At 38.2% G+C, this 18,243-nt stretch overlaps 1 protein-coding gene and 1 pseudogene across 1 annotated transcript in view; both read left to right on the plus strand.

The window, feature by feature from the left end:
* The window catches only part of iars1 (isoleucyl-tRNA synthetase 1), a 61,779-nt gene that overhangs the window by 3,035 nt on the left and 40,501 nt on the right, over positions 1-18,243 (plus strand). The window contains exons 5-12 of the mRNA XM_068315916.1: positions 15-97; positions 844-961; positions 1,080-1,227; positions 5,696-5,783; positions 9,400-9,460; positions 9,652-9,747; positions 10,868-10,990; positions 15,218-15,309. Of these exons, the coding sequence (XP_068172017.1) occupies positions 15-97; positions 844-961; positions 1,080-1,227; positions 5,696-5,783; positions 9,400-9,460; positions 9,652-9,747; positions 10,868-10,990; positions 15,218-15,309 (809 nt within the window). The remainder of the gene's footprint in view (positions 1-14; positions 98-843; positions 962-1,079; positions 1,228-5,695; positions 5,784-9,399; positions 9,461-9,651; positions 9,748-10,867; positions 10,991-15,217; positions 15,310-18,243) is intronic.
* On the plus strand, positions 11,362-13,750 carry LOC137595768 (vimentin pseudogene; annotated as a pseudogene).

Genomic DNA, 18,243 nt, shown 5'->3' on the forward strand with positions numbered 1-18,243 from the left:
GTCTTTCTTTCCAGATTTCAGTAAACCGAATGGGAAGGTGGATTGACTTCAGAAATGACTACAAGACTTTGTATCCATGGTTCATGGAGAGTGTCTGGTATGAATGCCAATTTAAAAATATACTGACTCTGTATTGTATTTGCATTACAGGAATTTAGTGCAAGCACTGTTTGATATCCAAAATGGAAAGTCAATATGATTATTTTTTTGCCGTTAATGTCCTCAGCTTTAACTTGAAACTTCTTTTGCAGCCTGATTTGAAATATTTTGGTCATGGAAGTAAACAGAAGTTGATTAATTATTACAGTATAATCAAAGCATAACCCAGCCAGCGTGTCTCCTTTCATTTATTAGGAGGGGAGTGTTCCTACTGAGGGTGTGGCTTATCCATGCTTTTCATACCAATACATAGAAGTAGAGGAGAACCGTAGTTGAGTATGAAGTTGGTATACAATATTACATAAAATAAAAGCGTCCCTTTTGACGATGCAAACCAGCCCAAAAGTCTTGCTGCACTACCTGCTGCCACCCAACCTGAACCTGTTACCAGTGCCCAGGAGGCACCTTTGCTGCTGAGGGGAAAGAAGCTTGACTTACCTTGAACACTGACAAGATGCACCAAAGTGATGAATAGAGCTGTCTAGAATTAATGTACGACATGTGACAGAGCAACTGAAAATATTTTATTTGTTTCAACCCAGAATATTTCATGTGCCTCCTGAACCTAGAGGAAATGCTGATAATGATGTAAACAATACTTGAATGTGACAGCTCTGTCCTGTATATACAGTTTTATGTTTCTTCTCTCTAAGTGTGTTTTTTGAAAACTTTCCAATCATTTAGGTGGGTGTTCAAACAGCTGTATGATAAAGGTCTGGTTTACCGAGGTGTCAAAGTCATGCCCTTCTCCACTGCCTGCAACACCCCACTGTCCAACTTTGAGTCCCACCAGAACTACAAGGTTGATGCACATTAAAACCCTCTTATAACATGTTGAAAATGTGTAGCAGCAGTAACAACCTGTACCGCGGAAATGCTTTGATATTAAATGTCAAATCGACTTTCATTTTTGTCTGCAGGATGTTCAAGACCCATCAGTGATTGTCAACTTCCCTTTGATTGAGAACGAGGAAGTGGCTTTTATTGCCTGGACGACCACACCATGGACACTACCAAGCAACTTGGCCCTGTGTGTTAACCCGGAGTTCTCATATGTGACGGTCAAAGGTGAGCGGCCAAAGCTCGACACGAGTGTTATGTCCTATTTTATACTGATTCCATGCAATATAGATGTGGTACTTGACTTTGGAACATTCGGAGATATGAACAAATGTGCACCGCCGTATCTAACTATTGTCGTGCAGTTCCCCTTTCTGCCACAAACCCCGCCAAGCAGCACCGCTACGTTCATGCATCTCCAATATCTGTCTCCCCCTCTTGTTCTTGTTTGTTGTTGTGTGGTGGTTCTGATTCTAGACATCAGGTCACCTCATTTACTCCGTGGGCAGCTTCTTCTTCTTCTTTATAGTGGAAGTGTTTTTTTCTTTTCAGAATAAAAGCATGTGCTTCCTCTACCCAAAACTTTAAAATATTCTACATTCTACAGCGAAACAGCACACCTCAGCCATAGTTGTCTCTAAGTGTCTCTGACTGTCAGGCTTCATACCCTGGATACTTTACTATATATTGTAGATCAGCGGTCCCCAACCCCTGGGCCGCGGCCTGGTGCCGGTCCGTGGGTCGTTTGGTAACGGGCTGCACTGGGAGAATAAATAACTTACATTATTATTATTTTCTGTGTTGAGCTGATGGCTTAAATTATTTTTTTCTATGATATAGAACTGTGGCATGACCTACAAACATTCGCAGATTTGACCTTGTCAGATGTAGTTAGCTGACATATAAAATTAAGAACTTCTTTATGTTTGGACACTTTGAAAACTTTATTTGGCCCACACAATTAACAGTGAAAAGTCAATCCATTAGTCAAAGAAAGTTGTTTTCCAAATGTATGATAACTGATTCAAAAAACTGCAAGATGTCACTATGACCTTTGAGGAAATTAAAAAGATTAATCAGTCATGTAAATGATTATTAATTATGGCTTGACAGTTGAAATGGAAAATAATTCACAGATGCTCATTATTTTTATCCTAATATTTGAATGACATTTTTTGTATAATATACAGTAATTGCTTGTTACTCGCTGTTTATGTGTTCCATGACCACTCAAAAAATGAAATTCCGCAACATAGCGACAAACTATTTTATTAATATTATTTATCATTTTATTGTTCTTTAAACATATATGATCCCTCCCCATAGTGATAGCAATTCACCTTATATCTGCATTACCTTTTCCCACACTCTTGTAGACTGTTAAAAGCACCTTTGTTCAAGAAAAGTTGCAGGAGGAACCGTGAGTCAGAACGCAGTGCACACACGGATGCTGCCAGCCAATAGCATGTGCATACGGTATCATGTGACTACCTACTAAAAATCAGCGATGTAGTGAAGCTGTGCATTTTGAAGCACGAATAGGCGAGGGATTACTGTATATAGACATTTCTGAACTTCATATTTATTTCACTTCTGAAAAATATTTTTTTAGTAGACTTACTATGTGTTTCAAACAAACATTTTGTCTTCTGACAAAAAATGAAACACACAAGCAGGAACCAACCTGATGCAGCTAGAATTCAACCATTTATTTCATTATTGACACAAGCTGCTTTTCAGACTCATATCAAGATGCCATAAATAACAAGGACCTAAAACTGTCACTTCACTGTCCTTTATGTGCTTGTGTATTTTTGGGTGCCTTTGTGACCTTCAGACCTGGGACATGCGGGTGACCCTCTAATCAGGCCACTTTCAAAAGTTTTGGTCTTATTGTATATAAAGGGAAAGGTGACTTATGTTTTTGAGTTAACGTCTTGGTTTGTGTTTCCCTGTCCTCTGAGAGACTTGGTTTCTTTAAAGAATGACCTAGATTCATTCCAGTCTGCCATAGCAGCTATGATCCTGTAGGGGGCACTGTTGAAGCACAGTTTGTTATTTAATCTGCGCTGCCTGTGATGTGCTGCATGGGAGACCGCCTTAGAATACCAATGAATGTCGTTTTTTTTTGTTTTTTTTTTGTACCGACTCAATCTCTTCATCTCCCATTTCTCTCGGTCTGTGTCAGTCATCCATATTTTTGTTCTCCTTTATTTTTCATCCCTCCCTTTGCATTCAATATCCACCTGTTTCTGTCTGTTGTCTAGTGTTGTTCCTGTTTGCTGTCACTCTGTCTGAGTTAGTCTTTTTCTCTGGCTGTCTTTGGAGCTGTTTTAGCCGAGGGTTGTCAGCTGCAGCAGGTCTAAGCTGTGCAGTTATTTGTCACGTCACCGTGGGAGAAGAAGCATCTTTTATTGATGCTGCTCTCTTCTCTCTCTTTTTGTATCTAACTATCTCAGGCCATTCGTTTTCCCCCTCTTCACAATTGTTGTCTCTGTTGTTCTCAACCTCTCCACTCTAGTATTTTTCCTTAAAATTCACTATTGGCTAGTTTTCCACAAGGGTTCAGTCTTCCAAAATGTTAGGCGGTTATCCAGGTTCTCTTTAGGCTCTGGTCCTGGCTGAATGGTTGTTGCAACATGATGGAGTGCTACCCTGACCTTGACTTTACGAGCAACTGTGTTATCATAAAACGGGACTCGAGGTGCAGAAAAATGCCTGGAGCAAGATGATTTGATACCTGGATTTGGAAAATGCTTCACAAGTTATTTGAAATTCACATCAGTAACACTAATCATTCTGCTGCTAACATTTAGATGAGATTTATTAAAATGACAAGAGCTTCCCAAATAATCAGTTCATGTCATATTGACCAGTACCTTCATCCCTGTGAAGCGTGAAAACTGTATGGACAGAGGATGGAAAAATATTATGTAGAACTTGGTCACAATATTTAATTTATCAGTTTCTGGTTATGCCACAGTGCTGTCATAAATATTTCATTTTTATCTAATTTAGACGATGTCTGAGACGTTTCAAGTTCATCACTTTCTTTTATGATTACATCCCGCTTCAATGCAGTGATGTATTTTAATTTTCAGTGTTCATGTGTTCGTCTGTTCATTACTCAGGTGGCAAAGGGGAGGAAAATGAGATGATGACCTTGACCTTGAGAAAACTAGGTCAAGGTCAAATTTCAACTTTTGTGCACTCAGCAACTGAATAAGATAGAAAGACAAAACAAAAGGTTATATTCAGGGAGGCAAGGGGATGAAAATTTGATCACAACCTTGACCTTGAAAAACTAGGTTAAGGTCATTTCCACTCTTATACCTTTTATTATACCTTTTATTAAATGACCCTGACCTATGAAAGTAAGTCAGGCTAAAATTTTGACTTCAGGGGTGTTGTGGGATGTTGCAGTCTGACTGCCTTCTACATTTTTATGCTTGAGGCATCCTTAAATTGGGACATGCTTTCTTGATGTATGTGCATCCAGTTTCTATAGTTGTGATATGTTAGCAACGTTTTAAGGACTTATCATTACATGAAGCACCAATATCCACTGTGACTCTGAGATGAACTGATTAGAACGACAGTCAAAGGTTGAGGTTATGATGACAAGATGTTTGTGGCTATAAATCAAGGACTCATACATTAATATCATTGTCAGATTTCAAGGTCTTTCGTATGTGTCGACTGGATGCACATGATGCATTTATTGACACTATGTATACTATAATAACCAAGTGAACATATAATTTAAGACTTTTTTTGAAAATGTTTTTGAAATGAAAAATGAAAAAAATGACATTGGCATGTATCTGTATATGTCAAATAATACCTATATTAATATATGTAAATATATTTCTTCTTCTCTCCTTTCGGCTTTTCCCTTCAGGGGTCGCCACAGCGAATCAATTTCCTCCATCTAACCCTGTCTTCTGCATCCTCTTCTCTCACACCAACTACCTTTATGTCCTCTTTCACTACATCCATAAACCTCCTCTTTGGTCTTCCTCTAAATATATTCATGTGTGTATTTATGCAGTACGTATGTCTATGTATATGGTTATGTGTATATGTATGCATGTATATAAATCTAGTGTGTGTGTGTTTATGTACAGGATATGAACGTGTGTGTGTGTGTGCATATGTATGCCCTCTTTGTGTGTCTGCAACTGGAAAAAGTGTTAATTACATATATAATGTTCATTATTCCAGAAGTATAAATGCATATCACAAAAGTACAACATAAAAGAAATTACGATCAAATCTCTTAATAAATTAACAGTTTAGTCATAAATCAGCTAAAATTAAAGAGATTAATTAAAACAAAACATGAGTTCTTCAGATGAAAGATTATTTGATTATCTTATTCCAACTTTATATTTCATTGTCCTCACCAGTACTGTCAGTACTAACGTTCTGTGAAAATACTTTAATCTTTTTCACTGTGGTGAAGAAGCAGAAGAGGTGTGTCTTTTGAATGATGTGTAATGTTCCGTCAGTCATTTATTTATAAGATGCAAGGCCGTAAGGGATATGTCATGGCTGTTTGGTGTAATGATAACAGAGCTACTGAGAAACCTCAAAGGGAAAATCCCCTCGTGAGATGTTGAAATGAAGGCTAGTAAAGAGAGTCCACTAAAAATTACATTCTACACTTACACATGTCTTTCTCTTCATCTCTCAGATAACACCACTGACAAGACCTACATTATGATGGAGGCCCGACTCTGTGCTCTATTTAAGTCAGAGAGTGAGTACACTGTCCTGGACAAGTAAGTACACAAGATCCAAGGAACTGAGTGAAGTGTAAATGGCCTGTGCTTCAGAGAAGTGTTTATGATGATGCAGTGGTATGAAAAAGTTTGGGCACCCCTGATCATACTCAAGATTTTCCTTTATAAATCACTGGTTATAAATTTGGGCACCACAACAGAAAAATTCCATCAATATTTAGTAGATCCACCTTCTGCAGAAATAACAGCCTCTAAACGCTTCTTAGAGCTTCCAATGAGGGTCTGGATTCTGGTTGAAGGTATTTTTAACCATTCTTCTTTACAAAACATCTCCAGTTACTACGCCATAGGCGAAGTAAATTCCAGAGTGGCTTCAAGGTTTTTAGCCTGTGTAGCCACAGTGGCGTTCTTATTTTTAGGAAAAAATGGCAAAAACTTAGAACTGTTTTGGACTAGTGAAAATCCCGTAGCGATAACATAAGAAAACAAACTGTTTCTCTCGCTAGGCGGTGCACATGCCGACGGAAATAGCCGAAGTGACCCGAACGCTCCTGATCATTAAATATGCACGCAGGTCATGACCTCCTCTCGTCCAATGAAAAAAAAAAGTTTTCTATTTTTACAAGCTAAACCCACAAATTGGTGTACGACAAGGCGAGGACGATCGATTGAAAGAAAATGAGAATAGTGTTTTATAGTAGATTTTGTGTTGAAATTCTAATTGAACAACAAATGGTGAATGCTGAGAGGGGGTAGGAGTGGTGACAGACCGATCAGAAGGTAAATGAAATATATTATCAATACTTTTTTGTAGTCTTAGACTTTTGATCCCTATGACTGACAGGAATAACCAGCGATGCATGTAACTGTGTATTCACCTCGCTTGCTCTAATAGCAAGTAAAACTTGTAAGTAAACATTGAGTAATACCAAGAATCAAATTTATTAAAATCGGAAGTGTCTAAGTCAAAGTTAAAATCTCTTCTAGTAAACATTGATTCATATTTTGTATGACTGTATCTTTACGTAGTGAATGCAACTTTTCAATTGTTGAATCTCACATTTATACCTGCATAAAGTAGGATAGAAATATAAGATAGTTAAATAACATAGTTAAGCTTGAACTGTTGACTTACGTGTATTTTTGTAGGTAAACTGAACAGAAGATTTTGCCCTCAGAATGCACCAGAATGTAGGAAAACAACCCCACTTTCTAAAAAATTTCCCGTAGTTCGTTGGCATGGCCTGCCGCACCGCTGTCTTGGACACATAATGTGGCTTTTTGTGGCTTACTCAGTTCTTTTACACTGATCCACAGTGGCTTAGTCATACTACCTCCTAGTGCAAGTCCAGAGTTCAGTCAGGTTTGATGGTTTCCAAGCATGGACAGCCCGCTTTAAATCACACCACAGATTTTCAATAATATTCAGGTCTGGGATTGAGATGGCCATTCCAGAACGTTGTGGCATGAATGACTTAATAGAGTTTGAGCAGTGTTTAGGGTTGTTGTTGTGTTGAAGTATCACTGATTCTTGAACATTGTTCGCAAAAATCTGCTGATACTGACTGGAATCCCTGTGACCTTCAACTTTAACAAGATTGCCAGTACCTGCGCTGGCATGCCGCCCCTCGTTGTGTCCAAATAACTCAATTTTACGTTCATTAGTCCACAGCACCTTATTCCAAAATGAAGCTGGCTTGTCCAAATGTGCTTTGGTATACCTCAAGCGACTCTGTGGCATGTGCGTAGAAAAGGCTTCCGCCGAATAACTCTCCCATACAGCATCTCCTTGTGAAAAGTGCATTGAATTGTTGAACGATGCACAGTGACACCCATCTGCAGCAAGATCATGTTGTAGGTCTTTGGAGCTGATCTGTGGGTGGAGTTTTGACAGATCTCACCATTCTTCGCCTCTGCTTATCAGAGATTTTTCTTGGCCTGCCACTCCGAGCCTTAACTACAACTGTACCTGTGGTCTTCCATTTTCTCTCTATGTTCGTCACAGTGGAAACTGAGCTTAAATCTCTGAGCTAACTTATTGTATCCTTCCCTTAAACCATGATGTTGAACAATCTTTGTTTACAGGTCATTTGAGAGTTATTTTGTGGCTCCCATGTTGCCACTCTTCAGAGAGGATGCAAAAAGGAGAGCCACTTGCAACTGCCCCCCTGAAATACCCTTTCTCATGATTGGCTTCACTGGTGTATGTAGGTCAAGGGTCAGTGAGCTTACCAAACAAGCTTTGTGTTCCAATAATTAGTGCTAAAGGTACTCAAATCAATAAAACAACAAAGGTTCCAAAAATTATGCACCTGCCTACTTGGGGGCGGCAGTGGCTCAGCGGTAGAGCAGACATCTTGAAGACAGATCGCCCCTGCCATCGGTGGCTCGAGTCCTGCTCCCGCCAGGACATCCTCCGGAGTGTGAGCTGACGGCGGGAGGTGTCAGCTCACCTACCAGCCACTGCCGAGGCGCCTTTGAGCAAGGCGCCGTCCCCCCTACAAGCTGCTCGTTTGGGGCACGATCACTCATGCGCGGCCCATCACTCTGCCTCCCTTACTTTTTGATGTGTGATGTTACTAATTGTATGCCTACAGGCCCCTAGTGTGTTGTGTTTCAGGGGCCTGTATACAACTATGTATGTATGCATGATTTAACACATATGTAACTAGTGTGGAGTGAGAACGACAATTTCCCCGTTGGGGACAATAAAGTGGACTTCTTTCTTTTGTTTAAGTAATTATTGCACACTTTCTGTTAATCCTATAAAATTCATTTCACTCTTCAAACATCACTGTGTTTGTCTGCTATATGATGTAATTAACTGAAATTGCTCATCCGAACAACCAATGATTTATAAAGGAAAATCTTGAAAGTGATCTCATACCACTGTTACTGCCACATGTTCTGTTTCACTGTACGATGTCACATTACAGATGAATATTGTACCTTAACTTTTATTTCAAGTGTTGTAAATATTAATGGTGTTACTTTTAGCTGGTGCTTTTCAGTTAAGTGCTCATTTTCCACAACTCTACAGTACTTTCAAATTCAGGTTTCTATAAAAGAAGTTCATAGAGGTTACCGTTAAAACCTATTCATAATATTTTAATGGATGATGTTGACGATTGTTTCTGTAGTATACCTTAATATTTTTATTGGAGCATTGAAATATACAAATGCAATATGATGCGAAAATTCAATCAAGTTACGTGTAAACATTGAAGTGTGAGCATTTGCACATACAGCTGTGTGTGTGTTGTTTTATGCATGAAGATGAGAAAGCAAATCAAAGTCTCATTTTCTGAGTTCAATGCCTGATTGTGGAGAAAGGGGAAAATGCAGAATGGTGGATGCAAAAAAAGATGAGTCAGGATCGACTGCAAAAAAATTTAACACAGTACTAAGATCACAGGGGAACCTTGTGTACTTTTTGTCATTGTGAATTTTTTTTTAAAGTTTCTTAAAATTTGTTATATTTTGTGGAGCACTAAATTTGGTTGACTTTCTCATTTTTTACTGTTTTTTTTTTTTCTTTTTGTTGGCATCACAAGGGGGAAATATTTGATTTGAATCAGCAGACACTTCTAGTCAGAATTAGAAAATGAATACAAAGCTGCTTTCTATATACTGAACTGAAAGCTTTTTGTTCTAGATTTCCTGGAAAGACACTGAAAGGAAAAAAATACAAGCCTCTCTTCACATACTTTGCCAAGGTTTGTAAATTCTGTTTAGTTCCTAGTTTTTAGTCAATTTTCTTTGGTTTTTCACAAACTAATGACAGCCCTAAGTCTCACTGTTTGACGTGTTGGCTGATGGCTGAGTCTGTTTTTATCTCTATCACGACTTTGTTTCTTCTACTTCTTCCATACACACCCTTCATCTAATTCTCTTTGTCTCACTTCAGTGTGGGGAGAAAGGAGCATTCCAGGTGGTGGTGGATAACTACGTCAGGGAGGAAGAGGGCACCGGGGTTGTCCATCAGGCACCTTATTTTGGAGCCGTGAGTGACCGTTTTTAAAAATTAATTATTTTTTATTGAAGTTATGATTTTATAAGTCAGGGGAACAAAACAACATAAAACATGCATTCATCTATCTGTTGGCCCATTGCTCTGAAATAATTTTTCATCTGGATTATATCTCCAAATTATACTAGCCTCCAAAATACAGTTGGACAGATAACTACTTCTGCCTTTTATATACATTTGGTGTTTTACAAAAATTTTACCTTAGTTCTCTATTCAAAGATAATTTTTAACAAAAATGATGTTATGCTTTCTATAGCGATTATCCAATGTACATTTCTCTAGGCTCAGCAAAAAAATTGGAAGTTATGATGTGAACAAAGTTTAAAAACATACTTTTGTAACTATAAAAGTCTTTTGATGCTATCAAAGTTACTGCGTCATTGCTAATAGGTAAGATGACTTTGTCAAGAGCAGACGGATGCCCCTGTGGTGATAGCCAGCTGTGGAGAAACTCATGCCCATTTCTTTGGAAATCAGTCCCTGTGGGAATGTTGACCTTGTCAATATTTACATCTTAATGTTTAGTTTCCTATTTGAGTGCACTTCTGTTATGTAGTGATCACAGTCACATTGATTAGTTGCTGAAAACCTGTGACGTCAGTGTATGTACTCCGAAGGCATAGTGTGAAGTGAAGTGCATTACATTTTTCAAATTTCTTGTTATGACAAGATGTGAAATGACCTTGTGAACCATCCTTTTATGATATTGACACGGTGTGTGAACAACAAATATGTTTACTGCTGGGCAGTTTGCAGATATTTCACGCATAGCTGTCACATACCAGCAGTATGTGTTTCAACACTGCAAAAAGTATCCCGCTCACTACGTATTTATAAAAAGAGCCTTGGCACACATCTAAAATTACTTCCACAGTGTTTAAGTCACTGCTTTTTCTTCTACAAGTTGAAGTAATGAATCACTGAATGCACGTAATATCAGAGTCAAGTCACAGTTATTTGTTGACTTTTACACAAAATGATTTCTCAATTGATTATTTTTCTGTCAATCAACTAATTGTGTAACCAAATAATCATTTCAGCCCTAATTTTGAGGAGCAATTTGTAGTGAATCGTTGCTTTATTGTCTCTGCAGGATGATCACAGGGTGTGCACAGAATTTAACATCATCCAGCGGGACCAGGCTCCTATCTGCCCTGTAGACGCCTCGGGCTGCTTCACTTCAGAGGTCACTGACTTTGCGGGACAGTATGTCAAAGTGAGTGACACATCAAGCATTTGTAGATTAGGTTAGCATTCTACTCCTGTTGAGAGACAGGGGTACATAGGATGTGGTGAGAGCCACATGATACATAGGATAGCGTTTCATTTCTCACATCCCTGAGCTCTGCTCTGTTTATATGAGAAAAATCCATCTTTCTGTAAGAATATTTTCACATTCAAATATTAATCTTGCTCCAAATTTAACTGGTTTTTAGATTTGAAATTCAACTGCAAGGAGATTATGAATAATTTTCTGAGATATTTTTCCAAGTGTAATTATGTCATTATGACAAAGCAAATGAATAGTTCAGTGATGCTAAGGAAATCGGCACTCGATCAATTTCACAACATTCTGTAGGACAACTTGCTGCCAGAGCACTGGTGTTACTGTTTACCAGTTCACTGGGTGCGATCATCGTCCTTGTCACGCATCCAACCTCATTAGACGTGGTTAGTGAGTGAAAAATAGCAGTCATACATGATGTGATCACTATTTCACATCCTTGCGCTAAGGTCAGGGAGTAGACTTGTCCCACCAGGCAATAACAGTACAGTGTCAGCCCATAAAAAACATGCACCTACAATTCACTGATGGTCTGTCATAATCCACTTTTGAAATATGTTCAACCAAACAGGACTTTCAAGACTGTCTGAGACATTCTTTATTGCTGTATAAGAACTTAGAGGTGATCTGAGGAAGCCTCAGTTGCTGTAGGGCCACCTAAAGTGAAGTCAAGAGAGCCGGGTTGCTTCTGTCGACTGAAACAAAAACTCACCGTTTACTCAACATGAGGGCTGCATCTTACACCCAGAAGAACCTGCAGGTGAGCAACTCTAGTGGCAAAATGAGGGTTCAGAGCCCATCTCCTTCCCGGTGCCGTGGATCCTCATATGACAGCCGAGGACGATCTGGTTATCGGAACACTGCCATTGAGCTGGGCACCGAGATACATCAGCACCATGCTAACGAGAAAGAGGAGATGCAAGAACTCAACATTAAATTTGCAGGATACATTGAGAAAGTCCAGGCACTAGAGCAAAAAAATGCTGCCCTTCATGCTGAGCTGGCTGAATTGCAAAGACGCTACAAGGGAGGTGCCACAGGCATTGGAGAAGAATATGAGCTTAAGTTCAAGCAGGTGCGAGAGCTGATTGAGGCCCTGACCAATGAAAAGGGTGAAGCTGATATTGAACGAGGCTACATGGAAGAAGAGGTTGAAGTGTGGAGACTAAAGCTGGAGGAGGAGCTGGCCCTCAAAGAAGAGGCAGAGATGATTCTGAGGGAGTTTCGTCAGGATGTTGATAATGCCACATTGCAGAAGGCAGATTTGGAGAGGCGTATAGAGCAACTAGTGACTGAGATAGAGTTCCTCAAGAAGCTGCACGATGAAGAGGTGGCTGACATTATGAAGCAGATTGAAGACTCAAAGATTACTGCAGAGCTGGATGGCAATCGCCCTGACCTGGCTGCTTATCTCCGCAACATGCGTGCAGAGATAGAAGCTGTTGCCTCCCGCAATGTCCAGGAAGCTGAGAAGTGGTACAAGGGCAAATTTGACACACTCAAGGAGCATGCTGGCAAAAATGAGATGCAAATGAAGACCATGAAAGAAGAGATCACGTCGTTCCACAGCCAAGTGTCAGACCTGCAGAACCAAATTGATGGCCTCAGAGCTCGTAATGCAGCCCTGGAACAGCAGTTGGAGGACATGGAAATGTCCCACATTGACAAGGTGGGAAGCCTTGAAGATGTCATTGCTCAGTTGGAGACCCAGCTCTGTGAAACCAAATTAGAGATGACCAAGTATCTCCAAGATTACCAGAACCTGCTGCATATTAAATTAAAGCTGGATGCAGAGATTGCTACGTACAGGAAGCTGCTGGAAGGGGAGGAGAACAGGCTAGGAATAGTCAAAGATGTCTAAATGTCTTCGATTAGAGGAGCGTGTTTGACGGAGCCAGAGAGAAGATCAGCAGAGCATTGTGAAATGGAAAGATCATCTCATTATATTAGAAAGAATTTATCTTGCCCAGTCTTTCCCGCTGTTCCTCTCCTTACTCCAAGGGAGTGCATAAATATTTCCTATACCAGTGCCAATTTTGGAAATATCTTTAACTAATGATACCAAAATGATACTGAATCTTTGTTTTAAGGATTTCTTTCCCTCAACTTACTTATTACTTATTAATTATGACAAAATATCAAATGCTTAATGATCTTTAACAAGAATTATATTCTAAAATTGTTCAAAATTTGATTCTCGAAAAAGAAAAATCATACCATTTCAAATAAAATAGTGACTCATTTAAAAATGAATCAACACGATGACAAATTCAGTGAATGCCAGCCATCAGTAAAGACTGGGAAATCTTGCTTGGTATTGAGGTTCAGCCCGCAACTCCCTTGTTTCACAGAATTTCTATCATCTTATGACAACCTTCCCACTAATTCTCCCTACCCACCATTTCTTTATTTATGGCAGCCTGCAGTTTCCATCATACATTCCTTCTTCTTTACTCCCTTTCCTACAACATTTAGCTCTCTCAATATTTCAATCACTGTCTTTTGTAATATCTACTCACTATTTTCCACCACTGAAGCTCATAATCCCAATTCAGTACCCCACATCACTGACAGAAAACCCCACTTCTGTTCCACTGTTGTGTCATAACAGAATGAATGTCCTAAGTATTATCACTGACCTTTACAGTGGCCCGGATTGACCAAATCTTTTCTTGACCATTATCACGTATTTTGACCTACTGTTATTTAATAAAGATTGAAGTGAATGCATACAAAATAGTGCATTGATCTTTTCTTTTTTTTGCTTGTGGAAAGCTCTCATCTATATTCTTCCTGTCTTTGTTACACTTTTTTAATCTATCATCTCTATATTGTCTATATTTTACCTCTCTTACCCTCTTGTTAATCTAAAAAAATGTGAATTTTTGGCTGAAATGCCTTTTGTTTGGCAAGTACAAAATATATTTTAATACGCAGAATTTTCCTTTATCCTGTAAATAAACAGCATAAAGAATAAAGAAAAAAACCATCCTCGTGAGTCAAGTTTAGCGATACAGTTTTTGACAGCAGGCAGGCTTTTACAGAATAGTAGTTTTTGAACAAGTTACTCTGCTGATTAATTAGACTTTGTGACAGAGATTCTAAAACAGTCACAAAAATGTTTTGGTGATGTAATGACACATCTAGTAAACCTTGTTTATAGCAAATTTGCAAGGTGGTTAAATGGATTTACTGTATTCTCATTACAGTAGCTTGCAGGCAGAGTTCCAATGTGTGTCGGTATCGCACATGTACTTTCACGTTTTAATGAGCCTGGGTCAGGGCATAGCACAATTTACTCCTGACTGAGAGTTTAAAAGCCCTTTTTCTACAAAGAGGTCATGACCAACAGTCTGCCAGACACTCAGCTGAAAAGTCATATTTATGAGCTTCATGTAAATTACACTTTGAGCTTGGTCAGATAGAGGTGAAGTAGCATGAGAAAACGCCCATGGGTTATTGAATATTGGATTGTTTGCCATATACAGTGATGACAAAACGGACAATTTCTCACAGCCAGTATGGTGATATTTATAGTAGTTGTATGAGCAGACTATGAATATTATGTTAGCAGCTTTGTTTTTCTTTATTTTCTTTTTGCTCAAAGCATCCTCAGCACACCATAATGCAAACACACACACACACACACACACACACACACACACACACACACACACACACACACACACACACACACACAAATAAAAAATAAAACCATGATGTTCAATACATTCCTACCTACTTAATTAGCTACTTGTTGATAGTGGAAAGGTAGAGACATTTCACTACTGGTTGAAAACATTAACATATTGTGCACGTTTGAAAGGTGAACTTGTTATTCTAGGATGTGATTTTAGACCTATGACATGTAAAAAAGTGGTTGTACTTAATAAATGCAGCAATGTAAAATATTTTAATATAATGATCATATTATGATTACCTCAGATCATCTTATTTGGCTTAGATCTTGGTTATCTTGAGCCCCAAGACTACTTTGAGATGTAGATGTATAGTTCTTGTGCATCAGGGACAACACAGATGTTTAAGTATTGTGGTCTTTTCAGTGTGCAGTTGAACTCCTCTTTAATGATGCATTTTGTAAACCACCCCTTTGGATTTGGTTTGAGTGTGTGTTGTTGTTGTTTTTTTTATTTACAGGATGCTGACAAGAATATCATGAAGTTCCTGAAGGACAAAGGTCGACTCGTTAATGCAAGCACTTTCAAACATAGTTACCCTTTCTGCTGGAGGTGAGACACAGACACAACTCAAGAAGTCGTAAAATTAGTGTTAGCCCTGTGCTTTGTAAGTGCAGCTCCCTCTATTTTAATGGAAAAATCATTTAAGCTCTGATGTGACACGAGTGTACATATTGAATATTTTCTTTTTCAATAATGGCTTACGTCTTATTGGTGGAGGACATATTGTGCAGTTGAGCATTCAGTATTGTGTGCATGTGCCTCCCTGTGGAGTAGCAGTGTAAAACACAAAAGAGTTTTTCTTGTCTCTGCACAGAATCCATTCAAAAAACTAATGCCAGTGTTGCGACACTCGCTTCCGTTTCACAACACTGGTTCTGTGATTTGCATGAGTGAGGTGCCTCACTATGGGATGAACTACATATATCACTCCTTTCATTTTACTACAAAAGCCTGTAACAAAAGCCACTCTATGCAATAATATACTCATACCTGTGTTCTAATGATGAGGGTCTTAATAAGTAATACTTTCTCAGGGAGGGAAAATAGGTCTGGAGACTCATAATAGTCCTAATAATAATAATGATAATAATAACGATAATAATAATGAGAATGACAACAATAATGAGAATAATAATAAAAATGTTAACCCATTGTCAACCAATGCCCAAAGGGGTTTTTGGGTCACCAGTTTAATATCTGACATAGCAAATAGAATGCAGCCAAGTGCACCTTGACACAAGAAAAAATATTTTTCTTGCACCATGTGTACACTTAAAAGAAATCGCCCTGCCCCAGAACACCATTCTTAGAATGTTCTCTAGTTAGTCACAAAGAAACTTTGTGAACACTATGAATCATTGTAACTACATTCTATTAGAGTCCAGTTAATGTACTAAAACACTTATGGGCCAATCCTATGGGCCACTCTGACATTTTTAAATGCAAGAGATAAATATTGGCCTATAATATTAGTTTTTGCTCCACAGTGAACAAATGTCAGAAGGGAAGCACTCCCTGACTGTCAATACAAGCAATTGCACTTGGTACTCCTTTTATGGCTCTCCTCTCAACTTTATGGCCCCAGCTTGATAGCTGGCATCACTTGTTACGACCCCACATTTGAATTTGTGCCATTTCTCAAGAGAGAAATTCAAGACTATATGTAATAGAAAACCACCAAAGCCAACAATCAGGACATGCATGCTGCTGATTCGATTAATCAAATTGAAAGGGGCATGATCAAAATAGTATTAATATGAAGTTTGATTAGTGAGGTTATTCTTTCATTGAAAAACGGTGGCTCTCGTTTATAGATGAAGACAGCAAATGTTGTACATGCTGTATAACATGTATAACTCTCTGAAAATCAGTAATATAGTTTGCTCCGACATTGTTTGGAGGGCGGGAAGCAAAAAGATAATACAGGAAATGGTATAGATAATAATTGGCTGTTCTTCCAAAATGATCTCAGATGCTTTGATTTGACAACCAACACAATATGATATGGAAGAAATTGAAAAACTATCATTCAAATGGATCACATCTAGCTAAAATGGCAGACTTGGCTAATTATCAATTCCAGGAAGGTAAAATAACGTTTTAAATTACTTGCTGTAACAATTAGACTATGTGAAGATAAGCTATTGGTAAGAGGCCATGTAAAGTTCCATTGTTACATGAATAACATGGGATGAAGAATTTGCCAAAGAATTTGACTGGCTAAAAAAATAAAAAAAATTGTGGACTGATAAAAGCAAAATTGTTCTTTTTGGGTATAGGGGACACAGTACACTGTGAAGACAGTTATCCATGGTGGCACAAGCAGTATGATGTGAGGATGTCATACTATGGCGTTGGGCCTATTTATCATATACTGTACCAGGATTCAGGGATCATTTTGAATACAGGCACATTAAAATATTTGAAGAGGTCATGTTGCCATGTTCCAATGATGGAATTAGTATTTCTGTATTCCAAATTGTAAGGCAAAACGGCAAGACATAGAATTTGCAATGGGAAAGGGACGAATAGTTAATAAATAAGAGATCCTTCATTAACTAATCATCTTTCAGACCCAGATAACCATATATACTTCAAATACTTGGATTTCAGCTTGGAATACTTTGAATTTAGCTGGAAAATGAAGCTTGATTATTTCAAGCTGTCTGTTGTCAGTTCCTGTAACGTTAGCTTACCCTTTTAAAAGAAAAGCCTGTTGGCATCTTGCAATTGATGTTGCCTTATTTAGAGGCATGTTATACTATTCATTTTGAAATGCTGTATTGAGTCAGCTTTAGTATTCATTTTGATTGAGAGTCTGCTTATGCGCATATTTGAGACTCAACCTTATTTTATTTCTGAATTTTATTTATTTTCCAGAAGTGCACCTGGCCTAATTGGTTTGCTGATGTGCTTGGCCTTTTTTCTTTTGAATTTCATTTATAAAGCACACTTAACCAATAAAAATGTGGATTTCAAATCTTCTCTTCTTGGTGTATTGGTTAATCATTTACTACAATTTTGTAATGTCCTAGAATTCAAAGTCTTTATTTGGGGGCATTTAGCAGGTATGAGATTAAAATGCGATTTGATTAGATTAATTAATTACAAATCCTGTAATTAGATTATTTTTTTAATCGCCTGACAGCACTAATTATATATATTTATATATAATGTGCTGTATGTATATATATGTATATACAGTATGTATAATTACAGACTATTCATATGTTCATTGCAACCGTTTAATATCTTTGATGCATTTATTTACATGAGACATATTTTCCTCTTCAGTTGCAAGGCAGAGCAAAGAAGACTTCTTATGATCTCTGAGAATCTCTTGTTAGCTGTTCTTCAATACTTGACAGTGAGAAGTTACACATGTGCTGCTGCACATACTCCAGGGATAGCATAGCTTTGTACTGACACTGGAATTCATATTTGTTGCCCAAAGGTAATAAGGTAGTCCTTAAATTTAATAAT

The sequence above is a fragment of the Antennarius striatus genome, chromosome 5 (genome assembly GCF_040054535.1).
Source record: "Antennarius striatus isolate MH-2024 chromosome 5, ASM4005453v1, whole genome shotgun sequence".
NCBI lineage: Eukaryota > Metazoa > Chordata > Actinopteri > Lophiiformes > Antennariidae > Antennarius > Antennarius striatus.